Source organism: Watersipora subatra, chromosome 2 (genome assembly GCF_963576615.1).
Source record: "Watersipora subatra chromosome 2, tzWatSuba1.1, whole genome shotgun sequence".
NCBI classification, from domain to species: Eukaryota; Metazoa; Bryozoa; class Gymnolaemata; order Cheilostomatida; family Watersiporidae; genus Watersipora; species Watersipora subatra.
In genome coordinates, this window is record NC_088709.1 from 1,426,816 (window position 1) to 1,451,409 (window position 24,594).

The following is a 24,594-nucleotide window of genomic DNA, read 5'->3' on the forward strand; positions in this document are numbered from 1 at the left end:
TGTGATTCACTGAATGTACATACATTGCTTTAATGGGCAGTGAGACATTGCAGAGCAGCCTTCTACGCGGCGATTGAACAAATAGGATTGGTTTTCTCTTGAAGCAAAGTAAGTACATCTAATTATATACAGTATCGCATCTAGACTTAATTTAAAAGAGCACTTGATTATTAATATACAATAAGTGTAATATCATAGACAAGGCGACAGGTCATTCCATAAAAAAGGTCACCATAAAATCATTACAGTAAATACTAAAAAGATAAAATTTGGTTCCTCCTAAAAACAAATTTGTACATCTCAGGCAACTTTTCGTATCTTCGTTGGTGTTCCATCACTTGTGCCTGTCAATAGAGCAATACACATTCTAGGTGGATTTCATCTCTGTAGCCATAGCTCTATAGGTAAAAAGTGCTGAGGGTGGAGAGTGCCGAAGATAAGAAGTGATACATAACATATTTGCTTTTAAACTGAAATAAAGCTTCAATACAGCCATTTTGTATTTTCACTTTTCATTTCGTCATGACATTCTATCGGATTTAACTCTATCAGTTTTATATTAAAACTTATAACAAAATGCTCAGAATATTTTGACATGAGTAACAAATAGTATGAGAGACAGGAAACTCATGTTATCAAACGGAAAGAAGCAGCGAGCGATGTGCAGCATTTGGTAGCATTGAAAGCTACATCAACAGTATGACAAATCGTTTGCGAAGTTTTTGATTGTTGTCGTTTGAAGTTTTTAAAGCATGTTTGGAATGATCCTGTTTTTAGGTAAATCTATCTGGTTATTGGGTTTTGTACACACTCATTTAGTGTACACAGCTAGACTTTGTACACTAAATAAAGTCCATCGATGAATCATAGTTAATATCAATCCTGTACACCAATACTAGCATCAATCAGTACTAGCGGTCTCACTGACTTCAACTAACCATTCTCAGCCTGATGGAGTTCAGCAATTAGGAGATCATTGTGAAAGACGTCACAGTGCTGTTGTGATGCACTGTATGAGCTTGAGCCACCGAACACAACAAGTTTTTCTCCGATAGAGTTCATTGTATGGCAGCCCCTGGCAGACAATCCTACACTATCAATCTGCTTCCACGAGCTGCTATCTGCAAAGTTTAAATATGCAAAGATATGGAAGATAAGAATACGCTGCAACTGTTTAACTACAGTAATACTTCAACTTACGAGTGCTCCAACGTACGAGAAACTTAAGATACGAGCCAGCTTTTAAGCAAGTTTTAGCACTAACATATGAGCCATGTTTGAGATATGAGCACGTGAGTCAGTTGCCAAGTATGCCGGAGGTGTTTTATGATAACAGCATCAATCTGCATTTTTCAACTGCTCAGGTTATACTTTTGTGCCGTGTTTTTGTGCACGCTTTTCAGTGCAGAATTATGTGAATTAAAAGTACTGTGCGTAGACCGAAAGTTTGCCAATAAAATGAAAAATAATGCAAAGAAAAAGCAAATGATAACAACTGATATTAAACGGAAAATTATTGAAAAATATGCGAAACGTGTATGCGTGATTGAGCTAGCTCAGCAATATGACAGAAATACATCCACAATTACCAAACAGAAGGATTATATTCAGGGCATTTAACTCGCAAAAGGACTAACCATAGTTTCTAAACGGCGCAGCGATCTTCACGACCGCTGATGGGGAGACCGATCAGGCATTGGATAAAAGATGAACAATTGGCCGCTGACAGCGTAACTGAAACGACGCTATTTGAAAAGGCCGGTGCTATCTATCAAAACTATAAAAATAGACATTCAGACAAGTTGGCTAGTGGTCGTGCATTAAACCTTTGTGGCGACACCTGTGTTCGTCCTAATCGCAACATGTTGAAAGGGCAACAAAGGCAAACGTCCTTAGATAGCTTCATCTTAAAACGACCGGCTAGTCGTGAAAACGAAACAAAGGAAAAATTAGCTAACCAGCGAGAAACTGCAAACTATGAACGCCGAACATATTTTAATTACGTTAAGTTAAAAATAAAAGTTTGCTTTTAGATTTGCTTCTAAGTTTGTCTTTTAAGACTTTGATAAAATCTAAATTTATCAAAGTCAACTGTTGTGATGAAGGAGAACTTATATCTCCCTCTCTGGCAAATGCTAGCGTTAGCTGCTATTGTATGTATTTAATTTTACATTTTAATTTATCACATTTCCTTACATTATTTTTTATTTGTTGCTTTTTGAAAGCATATGATAAGTTAGGACAATAACCAACATGTTCTTTCTGTTACAATTGACAATTGACATACGAGCTCAGTCTCGGAACGCATTAAGCTCGTAAGTCGAAGTATGACTGTACAGACGGTTCCCTACTAACGAACATTCGAGTTACGAACAACGGTACATACGAACGTATGTACCGTTGTTCGTAACTCGAATAACTTTCGAATTATTTGTTTGAACTTTACATACATATTGTAAAGGGATTTGCCGGCCTTTACTTGGCATGATCTCTACTAATAAATAAAGAGAAGAGAGTGCGTGTAGTTTCATTCAGCTTTTAATTAGCGAAGGAAATTTCACTAGCTGAGGAGTGTACGGCTATCTGCTCTGCTCAACTAAATGAGCGCACTCATTTATATACAATAATGTCAACCGTTCCGGCAAACGGTAAGAACACCGGCTAACAAGGTGAATAAATAGGACCGCTAGCTATTGGTATGACAACAATCTAAGTGACGATAGTGTTATGACGGTATATCAGATATAACAATAGCATAACGAGTGAAACAACGATATAATAAACGGACAACGCATACAAAAAATAAGACAACAACGATAAGTGATAGCATAACGATTAAAACAACAATATAATAAAAAGGACAAAACATACAATAAACAAGAAATGCAGTGTCATGGCCCGGCGTCCACCAAAGTATTATCTCCATTTTATTAAATACTTTTTTCAGTACAAACCAATACAGGTTACTTATACAAGCCTTAAACATACTTATATAAACCTTCAATATACTTATATAGGCCTTAAACATAAACGCTACAAAGCTACTTACCAAGGTTAAATAAGTAGACATCAGCAAAATGCTGATCATCGACAGACCTACCACCCGTCACAGCCATAGCACCAGATCCACAAAGGGCTGCTGAATGAAAAGATCGGCAGGCTGGGACGGCGCCCTTGATGTCCCTCTCTTTGTTCCACTTCCTTGTTTCTACGAGCAGAGCGCAGCACTATATGTATAACATAAGTGTGAGAGCGGGGAGAAATAATGTTGAAAGGAAGGGGGAATAAACAGCAAGTCAGTGATAATAGTCGGCTAAGATTGGGGCTAGTAAAAGAGCTCACCGGTGTTGAAGAAGTGCAAATCGTTTAACCTCCCTTCAGCATCTCTTCCACCAAATATTACTACAAGAGTAATAATGGGCAAGATAATGTTTGACATGCTGCTTCAAGTGTGAAGGAGATATTACTGTAAGCACACAAAAACAGCTAAAATTGAGTAGTAGGTATGCATTTTCAACCATGAGTGATCCGCAATTGATCATGATTGCGTGAGACATGTAAATGTCCCCTCACATTTGCCAGGGCGGGTCATGTTTCAACACATAAAGAGCTATCATCACTGTGTAGCATTTGCTAGAAAACCAAGCTACGACCCAAGACTGATAATTTAGTTGATATTGTTTACAAAACTATATATCGACTCATTTGATGTCTCCAAACATGGCTGTTATGGTGTGGCATTCATATTTATCATATGACTGCGATGATGTTATGAAGGAATGCCCTGTGGTCAATCAAGAACATACACAACGGTTACCATAGAGAGCTAAGTCAAGCCGCAGTTGTCACACTCTGTCTCACGAAAATATGATTATGGGCGCTGAGTTGAATTAACACGCTTTACAAAGCTAGGAAATGAGAAAATGATGTTACACTTTACTTATACTAATAACAGGATGACAACTGCATGAAAACCAACCAAGAGTGGAGTTGTGTGCAACCATGCTGGTTGCACATCTTGGGCTAGGTTTGCCCATGCTCAGCTGCATGGGCTGGGCCCAAACTTTTGCCTCTGTGTCATATTCATGCAGTTGGTCAAACCAACCAAGTTGAACTGCCTCCTGCTGCCGCTCAAGCCTCCCAATCTCATCGTCACTAGATAAATCTTCCTGCGAAGAAAGACAATTTTCAGCTGTTTAAGTGAATAGAATTTGAGATCAGGATTCACAACTATTTCAACTATCAGGATTCACAACTATCTCGACAATCAGGATTCACAAATCTCTCGACTATCAGGATTCACAACTCTCTCGACTATCAGGATTCACAACTATCTCAACTATCAGGATTCACAACTATCTCGACTATCAGGCTTCACAACTATCTCAACTATCAGGCTTCACAACTCTCTCGACTATCAGGATTCATAACTATCTCGGTTATCAGGATCTCTTAATTCATTGAATCAATGAACATATGCAGACATACAAAATTGTCCTAGCTACATGTATATATAGTCCTGGGTCAGCAGCTGAAAACTTGGTCAGGGCTACACAAAGAGGGAACACAGGAAGAGCCTGATGAATGGCTAAAAACAGGTTTTTAGTAAATATAATTGGCCTCTGGCAGTTGTGAAATGCTCTCTGCAAAATAGGTGCAGTGCACCCTCGTGATACGATGTTAATCCGATCCAAGGCTGGCATCATATGGCGAAAAAATCGTATGTCCGGGTATAAAAACCATTGTAATTATACAATGAAAAAAAGAAGGTAAAAATCGTCCAAAAGTTTTTATAAAAATGCTGTACATATTGAAAATTAGTAACAAAATAGTATGTTAACATTAGTAACTATAGTTGCCCACAGTAGCTGCATTGTATTAAGTGCACCTAGTGATTATAATCTGCAATACTGTAAAATTGTAATGTGTACCAAATGCAGATCGTACGGTAACAAGTTTCTACCTTCAAAAGGTACGCTTAACATAAACGTTGAATTCATTTCAAATAAGTTTAGCTTGCCAAACTCACCCTTAAAACCAAGTTTTAGTATGTATTTTGAACTATTTTAATGAATTTTAACTGTAATCACGAAATTTTATCCTTCATAAGTTTCTGTCTTCATTTCATTATAAAATTTAGCGTGTCTGGTTGAAACCTTTTTCAACCAGAATTCAAAGAAAGGCCGAGCGATGCAGTTATCGAAAGCGGCCTCTCACACACCTGACCATTTAATAGCTACCGAAAAGAAAAATAAAATTTTATTTACTATACAGGACGTACATACCTTTGGAGTAACGTGACTTTAGCTGGTATATTGTAGCGAATAAAGCAGAGAGGAGGCAAAAACGTATCGATGCTAATTATGTTGCTGTACACTTGAAGATTAATTTATATACGTAATAAAATGGAATTTTTAGCAGGCTAAAAAAGGTTGTCTAGTCTTGTCCAATTTTTCTTCTAGTTTAAAAGAAAAAATGCTGGTGCAATGCAGAAAACTGCTAGCTAGCTAAAGCTTGTAGAAGGATCCAGAGGTGCTACAGTAGTTTTTCTTGTATGAAATGTGCACAAGAATCAATGTAACCATACCTACAAAGTTTGTAGTTTGTACGTATTTATACCCTAGAGGAAAGGGCTTTAACAGGTTTCAGAAAGTAATGTAAATGCGTCAACTATCTTGAGTAGCTAGTTATATGAGTTACATACATACGATGAATTGTATTCACGTAGGAGATAACAAGCCCACCTGCCAAGACATGGTTAAACAAGAAAATAAAACATAAAATCAAAAGGAAACAAATAAAATGAATAAAATATGAAAAACATTCCACACAAGAGATAAATAATATATATTATACATGCATTGTTTTAATGTACCAGTCCACATCAGTAAATTAAACACTTGAAATATTTCTGCCAATGTGAGGTTTTCTGTATCTTTTACTTCCTCGCCTTTACTAAATGGTTGCTCCTTTTGAATGCTGATCTCCTTCAAATCTTCAGTCGGAAGCTCTTTCTTGTGCTTGCTTTAATGGAGTTCTTGTTTTAATAATAATTGCAAATGCTGATTGGTTGCGATCATATTCCTTGACAATGTTAATAATACGGGTGCCTTCTTATTTACGACATCCAACTTTGTTGACATAGAAATCATTTTTCCTTCGTTTTGTAATGTTTGTATCGGTCTCAGATTCCATAGCTAACGAATTAAATGTAGATACTTGTAGTTATATACGTATGCTGACTTGAAAGTTTATAGTAAAATATATAATAACGCTACAAATGAATATTTGCTCTCGCGTATTTTACACGAAATTTTCCACGCGGAATGCTGACATAATCGAAGTCGATCATCGTGTCTCTTCTAAACGTTCTGAAAATGTTTTCGGGAAACTATATTTCGGTGTCTTTTTTATTTCGACGTGCGTTATAAGTACACCGACCACCAAATTTTAACTCGAGCGAAACTTTTCTCAAAATCGTATGGTGAGATAAAATTCGTATAGCGAGGTGAAGATCTCACAATGTTTGACTTCGTAAGGTGAAAGAGCTAAGCATATCAAATGTAGCACAATGATGGGTTGCTAGCAAATAAAGTTGGTGCTGAAAAAGTTTGACAGCGAAACAAGGTCCCATGTTACTAGAGAAACAAAGTTATAACCATTACTAACATGTTACTATAAAAGCAACGGGGATTGTGGCATGTTATTATGATAGCATAAGGTCTGGTATGTTACCATAAGGGCATGGGGAAGTGTGAGGCGTTACCATAAGAGCATACTCACATCATCTTCAAGGTCAAGAGGGCCCCGCTGGGGTAGCTGTGGTCCAAAGCCTCCAAACAGCCACACCTTGTTGCCAATCACAGCTGATGAAAGTTTCTCCCGAGGAGAGGGCATGTCACCTGTGTATTCATCCTCCTCAAACCAGCAGCTGGTCTCTAAAGGATCAATTACAGAAGTGGGAAGGATGTCTGGTAGAATGACATCATCCTAGGTAAGTAATCAAACAAAGACAGAGGCATCCTGAGCGGTTCCAGTTCCTAAAGCCTGACAATCACATCTGTGACCAAAGAAGAAAAGAATAACTGAAGACTGCTTCAAATCCGACAGAAGAATAGCTGATGTTGTGAACATGTTATGTGTAAATGAAAATTTGTGAGCGGAGCCATTTTCATAAACGAGGGCCATTTGATAAGTACAGACAATTTTGTTCTTGAACAAATAGTAACTCAGTCGCATGCTTTATTTTTTGTATATTATATTTTTTTCATAGAAAAACAGATGTGCCACGCCAAGCCATACACAAAAATCAAAACCAACTTTTCATATGCTATGAAAAGTTTGTAAGGCATCAGTTATATTACAAGCTGACGCTTAACGCTACACCTACATTGTACATAACCTAGGATGGTAACATGACACGAGCGCGGGTAATAAATGAGAGTGAAGTCTTCACGACTGCCACCACTTCACCAGAGTGAAATCGTGGCTCATGGCAGTAACCTGTAAAATGACAACAAGTGAGCACATAGCATGGCAAGGCACAATACCCATTTCCACTTTATCAATAGATCAAATAGAAGGCAATATTTGGCTCACAACTTGCTGAGTGGGGGGAAGAGCTGTTGGACTCACCTATATCAAACACAAAGAGGTTGTCTAGCCAACCAATGGAGTGGTTGAGACCACCAAAGAGATAAAGCTTGTTATTCACGGCAACCATGGTAGCGGCTGACCTTGACATGGGCTTCTCACTGGCTGATGCACAAGCGACTTCTGTCCACTTTCCTTCCGCTGCCAAGGATGACCATATTAAAAATAACTTTTGAGGAGATATAATTAACTCCAACATAATTAGGAATGGCACAAACAGCAATAAGTCAGCTACTGGAATGGTTTTGGCTATGTGACAGAGAAGACAAATTTCACTCCTTGTCAGATTTTTAAGGAGTCTCAAGTGGTGTTGTTGAATGCGTTACAATAAAATAATGCTGATGACTATTTTTCTATGAAGCGTACATTTAAAAAGGGTCATTGGGTTGAGCTGTACTATCTTGGATTCGTTATAACATAAAAATACTTGTTATGATTTGGTTTTGATGGCAGATTCAATAGGCCAAGAGTAACAAAAACTAACAGTTTGCAAACATTTTTTATTCAGAAGCTCAGTCTAAGAATGACACTACCCACTTTCAATCATAGAAAGGGTACCAGTATGAGTGATTGCATAGAGCGCAATTACAACAACGAGATGTGTAAACAGAAATCATCCACATCAACCTTGGAAAAGGGGCTGACACATTCACTGCAAGCAAATTATTTTAATGTATGAGCTCAAAGGAGGTTGTCCATATATCAGCCAAATTTTGATTATTCTTCGTAGAGAAAGTGCTACGACGATCGAGAGGTTAGCCAAAAATGTTTCTTGTACCACTAGTCATAGAGAGAAATGGCAGAAACAATGTCTAAAAAATTAAAATAAAACAAGGCTCTAAGAAAAAGAGAAAACTTAAAATATCACTTTTTTTCAATCAGCAAATCTATCAACATCAAAAGATATTTTTTCCAACTAAATACCAGGGCAAGTGCTACCAGTTTGATCACATGCTCAAGGCTTTTTGGCTGTCATCTACGACAATTATAAGTTAAAATCAATCCTATTAAATGTAGTATTGACACACTGTATGTGCTGTTTGGGATGAGAAACTGCTTTGAGTTTCTGAGAGGACTGTTGTTTCTCTTAAAGTATCGACAGCTTTATTGTGTTTTTAGCTAGCTAACCGAGCTAATGTAGCCACTTGTCGATTATCTTAACGCTTCTAATAATCCATGTCATACTATCAATAAATCAGCAAAGAAACATATATATATATAATATATATATTTATATATATATAAGTTGGCTAAAGACAATTCAGTGTAGTGAGATTGCTTGCAAAAGACAAATGGCTAACGCTCAGGCAGAAAGTTGAGAAATGAACAATAATTTGCATTAGACTTTGCTTAGCGCTTGAGGATAATTATTGATGGAAAAATCCTATTAATAGTTGTCTAAAGGTTGGTTCACACTATAACCCTGTATGTCGGCATTTTCCTTTCGGCGTTCAACATCGACTACATGAACCAGGGGTCGATAGCATCGACGAAGCAACGCGGATACGTTGGGAAAGATTGCAGCTGTCAAGTTATCTAAATATTTTGTCAAGCAACGATGACAGCCTGTGCAATGTGAACAATTTCAGCGATAGTAATTCGTGCTAGCGGATAGCAAGATTTATTTCCATTCATGATAGTTGCTGCAGGACTAATATTTGATTTGAGCAACCGAAATCAAAGAGGTTTCTTTCCAAAAAAATAAAAGAAAAATGAGAAGACTGTGTCACAGAGTATTTGCTGATGCAAACACGGATGGGTTTGTGATAGGGTGAACGTTGTTATCATCGATGATCACCAAAGTATTGTGGCGTCAACGCCGAGATACGGCGATATAGTGTGAACCAGCCTAATTCCCTAAAACTTGAAAGAGACCCAGTTCCAAAGGCATTCTGCTTATGAACCAATATTGACTAATACTGATGAGACAAAGGAGAAACAGTAGGAGTAAATCAATGCATACTCAAATCAAATCTCCAGAGGTCAGCATTCTCATGCGCCTGCTCATCTGAGTCAATTGAGACTCCACCAAAAACATATAGAGCATCTCTGATGACACATGAACAGTGGCCTTCTCGTGCTGTTGGCTTTACTTCCGTCTTACTATCACCAACCTAAACAACAAATCTCATGTTAGCCACTGTACCGCACACAAAACCTAACTATTTCCTCAAAACATCTCAGTGAAGCATGCCTCCTTGTCCTAAAACAGAATTCTCTGAGGTTCAATGCTAATTGAAAGCGTAGTGGAAGAACTGTTAACATGGAATTATAATTATTTATAATTCAAGTTAGTATTGTCTCCGATTGTTTTCAAATAGCTTCAAAAATTTAGCGGCACTTTCAGGCTCATCCGTGTGAACTACAAGTTTGAATGCAAACAGTTTCTGTTAACTAATACAGCCAGACCTTCACTTGCAGTCATATTAATGCAAGGAATATTTATATATATATAATATTTAAAATAATTTCCAACATATTGTTTCAAAAGTTTCTTAAAAACTGCAGCTTTGTAAATCATTACATATGTACACAGTTCCCCTTTATATGGTTTGGCTAGTATATGGTGTTTAAATCATATTAAACAGCTATGCATATCTTCTACTTGTAAATCGAGGATCTGAACAATCTAGTGAGAGTGGTAGTAGTGGTAGACAAGGGAAAAGTCTGGGCTTCATCACTAGAATTAAAGCAAGAAATAATACAGGAACATGACCAAACTTCTTTGGACCGTTTCCACAAAAACCTATGGAAACTTATGGTAGTTGTCATGAATAAGAAAGTGAATGTGATGCAGTCTGAATTTAGCAAAAATGGAAGAATTGGATGTATTACCTAAAAGTGAAAAATAATATTAAATACAAAAACAAAAAATAAACGACATACTTGGTAAATTCAACTGACAGCTCAAGTTAACCCCAATAGTTACATTCGCCTCTGGTGTTGCAAAGACTATAGCTATAATCGCCTGAATTTAATGTCAAGGTGAAATGAGAATAAAACTTGTTTTTATTGGTTTTAGAATAAGAGTTTTATTGCATGTTTTAGAAAATATTCAGTGCTAAAAATCTGGCTTTCATGCATTTCCTCACGTAAACAAATGCAATGTGACAAGATCGTATGACTTCAATACACCAATATAATGTGACAAGATCGTATGACTTCAATACACCAATATAATGTGACAAGATAGTATGACTTCAATACACCAATATAATGTGACAAGATCGTATGACTTCAATACACCAATATAATATGACAAGATCGTATGACTTCAATACACCAATATAATGTGACAAGATCGTATGACTTCAATACACCAATATAATATGACAAGATCGTATGACTTCAATACACCAATATACAGTGGTGTGCATAAACTTGGAATCACCAGTTAAATCTTCAAATATGTATGTTTATATGCTGTTGTCTAAGAAATTCTTTGGAGTTGAGTGCCTCAACCCCATCAATATATATATCATTTGAAAGGGAAAATTCTGAAGAACAAGATGATGCCAAATATTCAAAAATATTCTCAGATTTTTATCGCTGGGGTGGATCTACCGAAAGGCAGACTTATTGCAGGCTATGAATGTTGCTAGTGAAAATTGATAAAATAGGATACAAACGAACTCTTTTATACAAATTGGTGGCCCTGAAAAGGGCCGTTGGGTTATTGTTGGTCTTCAGAAGGACTGGTAAGGTGTCTTGAGCTGAGCATTAGTATTTTATTGGCCAGCCCTTGTTCTTGATCACCATCTGACACCATCGAGGCATGCTGTTTACCAACTTTCTGAGCAAATAAAATTGCTAATCTGTTTAATAGGATTAATATAAATCACTCAGAAATGATTGTGTTAAATCAATCAATGCATTGTTTGAAAGCACATCTTCTGCTGATCAGATTGATATATAATATCTGGCATGGCATCATAATTGGCGGGAAAATAGAAAGCAAATGGAAGATCCATTCGATATAGAGTGAACAAAACAATGTGATTCCAAGTTTACGTGCACCACTGTAATGTGACAAGATCGTATGACTTCAATACACCAATATAATGTGACAAGATCGTATGACTTCAATACACCAATATAATATGACAAGATCGTATGACTTCAATACGCCAATATAATGTGACAAGATCGTATGACTTCAATACACCAATATAATGTGACAAGATCGTATGACTTCAATACACCAATATAATGTGACAAGATCGTATGACTTCAATACACCAATATAATGTGACAAGATCGTATGACTCCAATACACCAATACAATGTGACAAGATCGTATGACTTCAATACACCGATATAATGTGACAAGATCGTATGACTCCAATACACCAATATAATGTGACAAGATCGTATGACTCCAATACACCAATATAATGTGACAAGATTGTATGACTTCAATACACCGATATAATGTGACAAGATCGTATGACTTCAATACACCAATATAATATGACAAGATCGTATGACTTCAATACACCAATATAATGTGACAAGATCGTATGACTCCAATACACAAATATTCAGATTTCTTTTAGGAGGCAACTGATTTAGTCATTTAACTCATTCCTCTTGCCTTCTACTTAAAAGTTGACTTGCATTGTCAACAACAAGCACCAGATGTCAATGATCAGCACTAGATGTCAATGATAAGCACTAGATGTCAATGATAAGCATTGCCAAAAGGAATTTCAAAAGACGTTAACTTTGTACAAAATGGAAATAAAAAAAACATAATTTTATGTGACCGTCCATATTGAGCCTCATGGACCTCAATGGCTGTCGCCATAAAAATCTAAGCAAGCTCAGAAGTTTCCATGAATGAGTATACTGCGACGAAAACACGTAAGAGTGGGGTGGAAACATGTCTTACTTCTAGCGTATCTGCGCTGGACCTAACATTTCCTACGACACAACCTGCTGAAACCAACTGGAGAGAACTCAACTCTTGTAAGAACAATAATTCTTTAGTTGTATAATTATTGCTGCAAAATTGTCCTAGTTCGGTGCTAGTCATTTAATAACGATCAGAAATCACATTTGACCAACGAATAAACGAATTTATTATAGTTATTATAGTAATAATACCATGTGTCTCTTTCAAGAGCAAAACATGGGCTAACTTACCTAAAAACTGCAGCAGTATTTATATTACATAGCAAATGACCTAGATATTAACAGTCATTGTTGAAAATGACCAATCACATCGCCTTGCTGACTTTGTAAAAATTTTAACATTCGTAACAATTGAAAATTATGAGTGACAAGTAGCCATTGCAGCGCAATAATCTTAACAATAACAAAAGTCCATAAAATTTTACATTTATGTAGAAAACAGACCTCTTGAGAAACGCTAAGACACATTTTAATAACAAAAAATACTAAATACCAAATCTTATCTTGAGAAAACGTATTAAACAAAAACAGAAAATTATTACCTAAATGTCATTAACCGCTAGTACTTAATTGGAACAGATACTTAGACCATTCTGACAAGCAATCATGAATATAAATAAATTTTTCAAACATGCGAACAGCGAAAATAAATTTGTTAAAGCACATCAATTACATAGTTTTTTTTACCATATATTTGAATACAGCAGTCTTGGTTTTCGAATGAGCCATTGTTTGACATGGTGAGACAAACATTGGTTTGTGTTTATAGAATTGCCCCAGAGCTCTACTGCAGAAATTTTCAATGGTATAGACTCAAAAATTGTGACGCCACAATCTTCATATGCAGTGTTGTGTGCTCTTACCGCTTATTTTATTGCTTACCACTTATATTTATTAACTACGATAATGACGCTAGTGGCAGACGAAGGTAGGACAACTCCAGGGAACCAATGAATATGACAAAGGAATCAGTGTCATTAGCTCTCTATGTACAGATTATTTCTATGATAAATAACTCAGATTCCAAGCACCATACTATGTTTTCTCGATGATATTATCCAATAACCCTCTCTTTTTATTGTGATGTTGAGGGTCACGGACTGAGACTAATTAATTTCAAGCATTGCGTGATCTCGCGAAAGTGCGATTGACATATAGTCCTAGGGCCACGCAACCGCAGGTCACAATTTAATCGCTGTGATTTCATTACCTTTATCAACAACAGTATATTTATTGAAACATAATTAATAAACCCAGAACATGTGTTTGTATTGGTCGGGCGTTAGCACGATCCCCGGGCATTGTTAATTATCTAGAATCCTAGTTTACTATTAGCGCTCTTTGGGTTTAACAGCACCGATTGTCACGGAAAAGCGCAGCCTCAATGGCAGCGAAAGGGATCGACTATCGAAGGCTTAATAATAATTGTGACATCACATTGTGGGAACCACAACCAAGTGTTTTTTTATTGCAAGACATACTTTTGACACCCCGTTTTCATAGTTCTATTATTCTTTGCGTATTGAATATAGGCTGATTCGAAAGCCAGGACTTTGATGTATTGAACTATATAATAAAAAATTGATGTAATTTATGTGCTTTAAAGATCGTTCATTGCGTACGAATCTATATACGTAAATCACAAAGTTGGTCGCTTGTCGTCGTTCTCTGTTTGTCCAGGTCATTCTCTGTTTGTCCAGCTATCGCTATTAAAAACTAGGAATGAAAAATTCGCATTGTGCTGGATTTCAACTCACGAAGATTGCAACAGTAAGCCTGTAAACACACGCATCTAATCACAAGACTGGCAGTTCTTATCATTCCTTCACTCTTACTATATACTGTATACATTTCGGATTGCACATGCTGTACGGCAGCACGCTTACAGGTTATGATGCTCCTGTTATAAAATATTTCTTGTCTAACTTTATGCACGCGATGCTTTTTCGTCATCGCCGTACTAGGGCAAATTTGTTGTCTGCCATACAAAATCAAAAAAAATTTCTCTCGAAATTAAAATTTAACAGTTGTACTGATTGCGATGAAATTGCCGATGTGCTATCCGCCGCAATCACTCCCATAATGCGTGAAAGAGATATTCATCGCTAATCGGTGTAAGTTATACAGGCAAACTCGGATAACTCAAACTTCACGGGACAGAGCAAAAGTGTTCGAGTTATCAGAGCGTTCAAGTTATCAGAGCACTGTCACAAGTCCATATATTTATTAGCAGATATATGTACATATACAAACTACAGTCAAACATGGATAACTCACTTACGGATAGCTCGAACACATGGTTAACTCGAACGGTTTCTTTGGTCCGTTCCCACATAATGATAAATTGCTATAACTCGACCTCAACTCTGTTAACTCGAACAGTTTTTTGCCCAACGGCTACCGAGACCGTTGTTATTGCTTTAGAAAATCACTTTATTCCAAGTCATAGAGGTAAACCTCAACTTTTCGTAAATCATAGGCATCGTTATTACCACCGTCGGCAAAATATTTTTGTCAACGACTTTTCTAAAGGTTTGGTGAATTTTGATTTGTATCAAACATCCGCTTAGCGATCGCTTTTTGGAAGCATGAAAAAGTGAGGTGACCTTCGCATAAACTGCAAGAAAAATCGGCAAAATTGATCTCGGTTAAAACGCTCAAAAGAAAAAGATGTTTTTTCTTCTGAGCATTTCAACAACGATCAAGTTTTGCCAACTTCAATCTAAAAAACGTCCTGGCAATAACATCACCTCAAACAACAAAACAATCTCAAGTGATAGAAAAATCTCCTATACTTTTTGATAAAAAAGTTTTAAACTTTACATTAGACGCATTTAATTTGAAACAAGCCATTTATGCTTTTGATTTTTATTATAGTTTGTATTTGTGCATGTATCTACTAATAAATAAATAAATACATGGACTTGTGATGGTGCTCTGATAACTTAACACTTTCGCTCGGTCCCGTGAAGTTTGAGTTATTCATGTTTGACTGTATATATATAAATCAAAAGCATAAATAGATTGTTGCAAATTAAAAGGGTTCTAATGTAAAGTTTAAAAAAATTTATCAGAAAGTATAGAGATTTTTCTATATCTTGAGATTGGTTTGTTGTTTTAGGTGATGTGACTGCCAGGACGTTTTCATATTAAAATTGGCAAAACTTGATCACTGTTGAAATGCTCAGAAGAAAAGACATCTTTCTTTTGAGCGTTTTCATCAAGATCAATTTTGCCGATTTTTCTTTAAACCATAACTGCCACAGCAACTTTTATCGTATTTACTAGGTAAATCAGACAGGCTGATTCCAATTTTGTACTCAAAATAAAGATTAGTCCCCTAACCTTCAAAGTCATTTAGGCTTTTTTAAAGCTTTTCAATATCCTTTTCGAAAACAACACAATCGGCATTACAAGCTCCGCCCATAAATATGTGACGAAACCTAGCTTTTTCAGGAACAGAAGTTAGGAATGTTTAGTTCGATTTAGAATAATAGAGATGGGTGTCTTAAAACCCATTATTATCTAAATCTAGCCTGTAAAATAATTTCAGTTTTTTATGAAAGGTATATAAACTATTTAAAATTGCTCGTAGCTTGTTACATGACGTTTAAATGGGCTGAACGCCGAGAAAAATGAGCTCAAAAAGCGCGGTTTTATCACAAGCTAGCGTTGTTATCGCACTTTTTTAAATATGCAATGCTAAATAGCTTATCTACCTTTCAGAAAAGACTGATACTATTTTAAGGCTGAATTTAGATATTAATGGATTTTAAAACACCCATATCAATTATTCTAAATCGGTCTAAACATCCCTACGTACCTTCTGTTCCTAAAAAGCTAGGTTACGTCACGTATTTATGGGCGGAGCTTGTTATGGCGATCATGTTGTTTTCGAGACCGATATTTAAACGCTGTAAAAAAGCCTTCATTACTCTGAAAGTTAGTGGACTAATCTTTATTTTGAGTACAAAATCGGAATCAGCGTGTCTGATTTACCTAGTAAATACGATAAAAGTTGCTCGTGACAGTTATGGTTTGTTTCTTTATTTACGGTTTTACATTATTTCTTTCAATTAAAATTTAATCTTCAATTAGTTCTATTTAAAACTTCTTCGTTCGTATAAATCTTGCCATTTTTAATTTAATGTTTATTTTCATATGGATATAGTATATTAGCATGCGCAATTTACTTTCCTTAACAGACAAATATTTGAGTTCGTTGCACATGTGTTTCACGAAAGTTTATTACAGTGTTCGCTTCGTGTATTAGCTTACACATCTTTCCTTCAAATCCAATGATTTTCTGATTTGTGACTGATTTCACACTTTAGAACAATCGTAGTTACAGTACTATTTTACTGTACTATCGTGTAAGGTTATAATTATCAGTTATTCCTCACTCTCTTATATATAATAAATCATTATTACATTTATAAAGTTTGTATTAATTTATAAGTTCATAATATAAGTTTGTAAAGTTCGCTTTAATATTATTTCATTTTTCAAACAATTTAAATATGGTGTTTCAAGTTTAAACATTGTTAATTCCCTATCACTGTTATTATCACTTTGTTGATTTCCAAACTTACTTTATAATTAATTTATCATCTAACCATTTTTTTCAGACATTCTAATAAAATTTCAATTACAAAATACTTCTATATTCAGTTATAGTTTTTAAAAAAATTAACCTGTTAAATACGTATGTATTTAATATGTAAATAAGATGTATTCTGAAAAGTTACACATAATCTAATACCTCCAAAAAAAAGAACCTGCAATCATTCACCTCTTGGGTGATGTGGCAATGACACACAATGTCTACAAATATTCAAGCTAAAATGCTAAATAAAACTAATTTTCTGTGCAAAAACTTGTTTATTACCCGAGCAATTCCGGGTATTCACTAGTTTTCTATAAATCTAGATAAATGGTGTCTGTCATCTTTCTAGATTGACCTCTGTCCCAGAAGCCCTTTCTCTATATATATCGGCTCGGTCAACATTTTCCTCCGATCAGTTCACCATGCTTTTCCGCGTCAAATGCCCAAAGCGCCTTGCTGAGGGAACTGCGGCGACACAAGAAGTGCCATGACATGAAGCTGAAATGTCTTTCCTACCAGGGCGATGCTGAACTAGCGTATTGAAGCAGCTCATCAGCAGTCGGTGGCCCCGAAGACAACGCTCACAAGATTTACCAACAGATAAAGAGAGGGATGTGCTTTCTCTGAGGGCGCAGCAGAGTGGGCACAGAAGACCGGAGTGGCCCCATCAAACTCTCCCAGGGTAGTGCCTACACCAACAGAAGAAGTTGCCTCCCGGACTTGCAAGAAATCCCCGAGATCCTCTTGGCCTCGAGGAGTTTGACATCCTTTAGACCGGCAGCATACAGATCTAGGATAACTGTTCGTAGTTATTCCTCCCACGGCTCTTTTTGGGGTCACTACACTTTCCATAGAGATTGATCTTTAAAATATCTCGCTTGACTTTTAGGTTTACGACAATTGTTAGAGTTATACAGCAGCTATATTTCTGCTATTGTTCATTGTTAGGCTTCTAGTTTTTATGCTACGCAGTTTATGTTTTTATCTAAATCGCTTCTCCTTTAGTTTGAGTCTTGGCTGAGTTTCACTCTAGCATTGTTAATCTTGTACATGTATACACATTTATTAACACAGCATAGCATAAAAAAGACCTCCCAATGCCCGCAGGAACCACGAGGATCTAGTTTGACCGCTGACAACCGTATTACAGGTTTTCTATCTCGTACAATACAAAATCTCAAAAAGTTCCGACTCCCAACAAATGACCCACACTAACACCTCACTAGATGGGTACTCGTACATACTATGCTTCAAAATGACCCACATTTAAGATGGTTACTAGCAATCTGATATATTGTATAGAAAAATTAGCAAAAGCAGATAGCATAACAGAGAAACATCTAAACACCGAAGATATACACAATAATCCAATGAACATGGCACCTAATACATCAGAGGATCAACAATAAAGACAGTCATCATATAGGGGCATATTGGAACACTTTCTTAATTTTATGACTGCAAAAAGAGGGAATTTTACTTCGGCTGGATTTGGTGCTGCAATAGGTTATAATAGCATGTGCTTATTCTTGTACACAACTGAAAACGTTGTTTGAACAGAGAATGTGCAACAAGCGTTTGAAAAAAATGTGTCACCTGTCTCAATACGCCCCAATGGTGGGGCATATTATGACATAGGTCGGGGCAATTCGGGACTATACAAAAACAATGGGGTTGCATCATGATAATGACTATATATTTTACATAAACCCCAAACCAAATCTATGTGAACTGCTTACATGAGGTTAGTTTATAAAAAACTTAGTCAGATCCACAGCAAATAACATTCGTTCTGATAGTCTGCTAGTGCCACCAGTAATATTGAGAGAGGGGAGCACCATGACAATATCACAACTGTCAACATCTGCAATGTCGTCTACCTCTGCCTTAATGAATGTCACATTAGTCCTATCATGGACTGTTTTGAAGAATGACACTGTAATGATAGAGTCATCAGTGGTAGTGACTAGACCAGCAAAGTGTTTAGGCCTAAAATCTTTCTTTCCTTCAAAAAAACATAGTCGCCAGGCTTGATGCTATCCGTGGGTTCCATGTCACTCTCATCTGCGAGTTGCAGCTCATCGCCTGAGCTTTCTTCTTGTGCCAGCTTTTTGACTAGTGCCTCTTTATCCTCACTGGCAGAGGACTTTTCATGAATAGTCTGGCATGATGATTTGCATTTTTTGGGTAGCTTCTTTCTAGCAGTGTATTCTGTCTCAATTCTTTCCTTTACAGGAGTATTTGTCAAAATCTGATTTAACTCTCTTTCCAGCTTGGCCTAGCTTACGTGGGAGTGCTTTTTTAAATTGTTTAAGTTCATGTGAGGTGCATGTCTTTCCATTTGCTAAAACAGAGCTAGTAAATGCACATGTAGAGAGTTGATGGCAATCTTTGTAAGAGCTATTCGGTAGAGCACCAGGTGAATGACAAGGACTGAAGGCTTCATTTTCTAAGGGTCAGTCAGTGACACTGGATGGAAGAAATTCATCCTCCCCAAACACATCATAATTGTATGGGGATATACCAGTTACACGGAATCCAGATGTGATGTTGGAGGTGTAAATGCCTTTGAATATGCATCACCAATAAGACAACCAATATCATGAATTGATATGGTACGTCCTGGGTGATTTATCATTCATCTACTGCTACTCCCATTATAATACTTCTTCAATGGCCCAAATACACTCCTATCTAAAGGCTGTAGTTTGTGGCTGCAGTGAGGAGAGAAAGTTAACGATATCACTCCATTCTCTTTAGCATAGTTGATCACAGCAATGGAGATGTGGCTTATGTAGTTGTCCATTAACAGCAAACCAGGTTTTTCCTTAGAACACCGAGTGCAGTTAACAAAATGAGCCAGCCAGTGTAGGAATATATCCTGATTCATCCAGCCAGTCGGGTATGCTGTACCTGCAGACTCAGGAGGTGTCCCATTCCACATAGACTCTTTAAAGTGCACCCGCAGCCAAATCATAAATAGAGAAATCGACCCACCTTGTGCATTAATACAACCTACTAGGGTCACAAGAGTTCCTCTCTCTACTAAAATTGAAAGTCCTACTTGCTTGATGTTTTTATGTGCAAGAATCTTCTCAGGCTTGTGGACAGTTGTGAGGGCTGTTTCATCCATGTTATATATATCTCTTGGAGAAAGTTCATATCGTTTCATAACTTCTTCGAGATTGTTGAAGAAGGTTTGGACAATAGTTTTGTTAAAGCTGGTCGCACGAGTCAAACTTGTCGCTTCTGGTGTCCTCACTAAGATTATCGGGTGTCGTTTTAAAAATCCATATATCCAGTCAGCACCGGCCATGTTATCTCTTTTCCAATTTTCGGATTGCTTTCTATTTAAATGGCATGCAGATTCGTAGGCGAATTCTCTAACCATTTTCTTGGTCAGTCCAGAATGCTGTTTGGAAGCTTTAATTATGTAGTCCACCAGTAGGCTTTCTTCAGTCATTGAAAATGCGAAGTTGTCCATGCCTTGGTTGAAACGTAGCTACAGTGTCACCACATTCTTAAGCTTTTCTTGCTTTGTCCACAGCACCGGCCAGGGTGGATTTAAGCATACCCACAGACTCTGCAGCCATTCTCAGAGTTAGGGTGTTATTTATAACTGATTGGACAGCGTCATGGATATGAGTATCATATGGTCTGTTTTTCTTTGTAGGGCTCTGCTGCAAACCATGATCTATAATAACAATTAATATGTAGGCGTGCTAACAGCATATATGGGGCATATTGGGACATGACCCCATAAGCCCCATCTATGTTGTCCTAATATGCCCCGTTGGCATACCTACCACACAAAAGGTTGTGTGACAAAAATTTCTCAACTTTCAACATTGTCTGACACAAGCCACTTAAAACCTTAACCATTAAACTATTCTCTGTTTAAAAAGCTTGGTACCTGGTCATTTTTACTGAGCACAATTTCCAGTATAAGGCTCTAATTTACTTTTATATCTCAAAAAAGTTTTCACTTACAAAATTGTAGCTTTTGGTCTCTGGCTCTTGATTTCAATATGGCTGCCCAATGATGTCATTTCCTATAACCTGACTAAAAATTACTGCTGCCAAGAGAAGACAAGTAAAAAATATTGTGATGGGACAATGTGCTATGTCCCAATATGCCCCCATCTCCCCTACTCATCTACAAACAGCTTAAAAGCCTGTGGAAGTGAAAAATGAGAAAAGAGACATCAATTGACATGCCAAAAGATATAAGACCTGTACCAGACACAACTAAGACAATTGGAGTTAGTCATAATTTCCAATCATTACCCCAATCCATACTTAAGACAAGTTCACTAAACTGCTAACTCACTGCAACATAAAGAACAGAACCTGAGCCCCAAAACACCTTCTCACAAGCTAACAGAGACATTTATAAACGAGAACAGCTCCAACGAATCAGCATCTATCTATTTATCTCTTTCTCAAGGGCCTGCTGAGGCTCCCTCTGCCTCTAAAGCCTCCCTTTCTCTTCCCTCTGCCTGTGGAGCCTCTATCTACTTCACTACCTCAACTGCGGCGCTTCTATATCAAAGGACTGACATGACTCTTGTTTGACTGTCGCAACTCGCAGTCGTATGGACCAAGCAAGCAAATATGGACGACTGCTCGAGTAAGGGTGTAACTTTTATTCGCTATTTCAACCTTTTGTCAATAATATTATTGTTTAGAACTTTGGTAGTTGTGTATTTTAATTGTTTGACTTATCGAATAAAGAAGTAACATTGACTGGTACATATCAGTATTGCTTACAACAGTTTAACACCTACACTAGAACATTGTTATATCTAAGACCAGCCATGTACAGTTAGACATGAAGAAAATAACAAGCTACAATAACTTCCCAAATAGATCCTCAAGGAGACAACATATACAAATTCCGGAGATGAGAAGATCACCATTACAAACCTATTTCTAGTTCCAACCTACCCATTGTAGTACCAAGACAATGAGAACTTCGCGTAAGGAAATCTCAGATAATCGCCAAAAGATTAGTCTTACCACAGAGTATGACAACTTGCGTCATGTGATAGCAAGCTCCGTATCTGACACCAATCTATACCAGGCTTACCATTATGATTGGAGATTACACATGTTGAAATCTCCGCTGATGAAATACAATGAGACGTAGCCAGGAACCCCCAAAATTACAAAACTCAAAACACAAGAGTTGAAACATATAGTTCCACTCTTGGACACCAAGGCCAACTCTCAACCCATATATAAGGACTCATATACACCCATATACAACACTCTTTTAATACAGCTTCATCATGGCAGACAGACGTGTCAGCAGATTAAGTGGAAGAGTCAACTTTTGGAGAACGAAGGGGGTGACTATATTCTAAGTCTCTAGAAATTACTTTTCTAAGTTTAGTCTAGAGTGCAACTTATTATATATTTTCTTGTTCGTAAATAAACAAAGTATTGGGAAACCCTCTTCGCATACCTTAGGGATTCCCTTTCTCAAAGCATAGTCTAAGACTTTCCCATCTAGAAAGGTCTTTTATAGGATTTTGATTACGTTAATCAACCAAACATTGGTTAAACAGTCATTTATTAAACCATAACTGTCACGAACAACTTTTATCGTATTTACTAGGTAAATTAGACACGCTGATTCCGATTTTGTACTCAAAATAAAGATTAGTCCACTAACCTTCAAAGTCATTTAGGCTTTTTTAAAGCGTTTCAATATCCGTTTCAAAAACAACACAATCGGCATTACAAGCTCCGCCCATAAATATGTGACGAAACCTAGCTTTTTCAGAAACGGAAGTTAGGAATGTTTAGTCCGATTTAGAATAATAGAGATGGGTGTCTTAAAACCCATTATTATCTAAATCCAGCCTGTAAAATAGTTTCAATTTTTTATGAAAGGGATATAAACTATTTAAAATTGCTCGCAGCTTGTTACATGACGTTTAAATGGGCTGGACGCCGAGAAAAATGAGCTCAAAAAGCGCGGTTTTATCACGAGCTAGCGTTGTTATTGCGCTTTTTAAATATGCAATGCTAAATAGCTTATCTACCTTTCAGAAAAGACTGATATCATTTTTAAGGCTGAATTTAGATATTAATGAATTTTAAAACACCCATCTCTATTATTCTAAATCGGTCTAAACATCCCTACGTAACTTCTGTTCCTAAAAAGCTAGGTTACGTCAAGTATTTATGGGCGGAGCTTGTTATGCCGATCGTGTTGTTTTCGAGACCGATATTAAAACGCTATAAAAAGTTCTTTATTACTCTGAAAGTTAGTGGCCTAATCTTTATTTTGATTACAAAATCGGAATCAGCATGTCTGATTTACCTAGTAAATATGATAAAAGTTGTTCGTGGCAGTTATGGTTTAAGACTGATCCTATCTGAGCAGTCAGTACTGACAATTAGTAGTGCATCTGCGTTCGAGAATAAACTTGAGCTACTCCCTAACAGTTGTAAGAATAATTGGTATGATAATCCACTACTATCAATGTTTAATACAACAACATGAACCGGTAATAATCAAATTAGTTCTCACAAGATAAGCAAAAGTGCACAAACTGAACATAGTCAAAATAGAATAAAATGACAAGCAAACTCAACACTAATGTTGTGGGTGGATTCGGATTAGTTATGCACAACATAGTTTTTCCATATCCACCCATGACAATATACTGCCTTATCGTCGAACCAAAGTGCAAAAATTGAGGCGCATCCTTTCTGCTCATAAAAAAGGTCTTGTGTGATGTCATTGTTGATGTTAGGAATCGTTGTAACAAACTACAAATGAATTTTCGTTACATAATAGGCCATAATATACCTTCCAAACGATGCTATGGTAATCCTTGCATGTAAACGGCTCTTCGCTAGTAGCCATTGGCATTTTAGAAATCACGCAGCTATTACAGTTTAGCGCTAACTTGACGATTCACGCTTGAACTCTTTCTCCGAGACTGAGAGTTTAACTGTAGCATGGTGTGAATGGATTCACGAGTTTTATGATACAGAACATACTTTTCATTTATACATATAGCAAGGGCGACTCAGGCTAGTTTTGATTTCGTTTATATCAGGAGTTGCCTACTTAGTATACATGTATAAGCAAATTGAGTGAACTACCGTGCAATTTTCAGAATTGATAATCCGTGCTAGACTTCACGACCGCAAGTTTTGTATCAAAACATTTCATTACATCAAATGAATAGGAGTTATTGCCTATCCCATATTACAGATCTAGCATATATCCATCGCAAGTGAGTCCTAAAGGGTTACAGAAATAGCATAGACACTAAGTAACTGATGCAAGTTAGTCTATTTGAGCAAAAACCTTGGACATTTCCAGGTGAAATAAATTCGAAGAAATCTGGCATAACTCTGGCTAGGAGCCTAAGGAACAGTTTGCTTTAGCCAAGGTAAAA

At 36.8% G+C, this 24,594-nt stretch overlaps 1 protein-coding gene across 1 annotated transcript; it reads right to left on the reverse strand.

Annotated features, from left to right (window-relative positions):
* Positions 1 to 71: 71 nt before the first annotated feature.
* On the reverse strand, positions 72 to 24,126 carry LOC137387477 (kelch domain-containing protein 1-like). Its single transcript, XM_068073911.1, has 9 exons — positions 23,997 to 24,126; positions 9,617 to 9,767; positions 7,636 to 7,794; positions 6,784 to 6,938; positions 3,980 to 4,169; positions 3,343 to 3,402; positions 3,050 to 3,208; positions 939 to 1,121; positions 72 to 344 (listed from the first exon to the last, which is right to left on the reverse strand). The coding sequence occupies exons 1-9, from the start codon at positions 24,057 to 24,059 to the stop codon at positions 301 to 303; spliced, it is 1,164 nt and encodes a 387-aa protein (XP_067930012.1). The 5' UTR covers positions 24,060 to 24,126; the 3' UTR covers positions 72 to 300.
* Between the last annotated feature and the right edge of the window lie 468 nt (positions 24,127 to 24,594).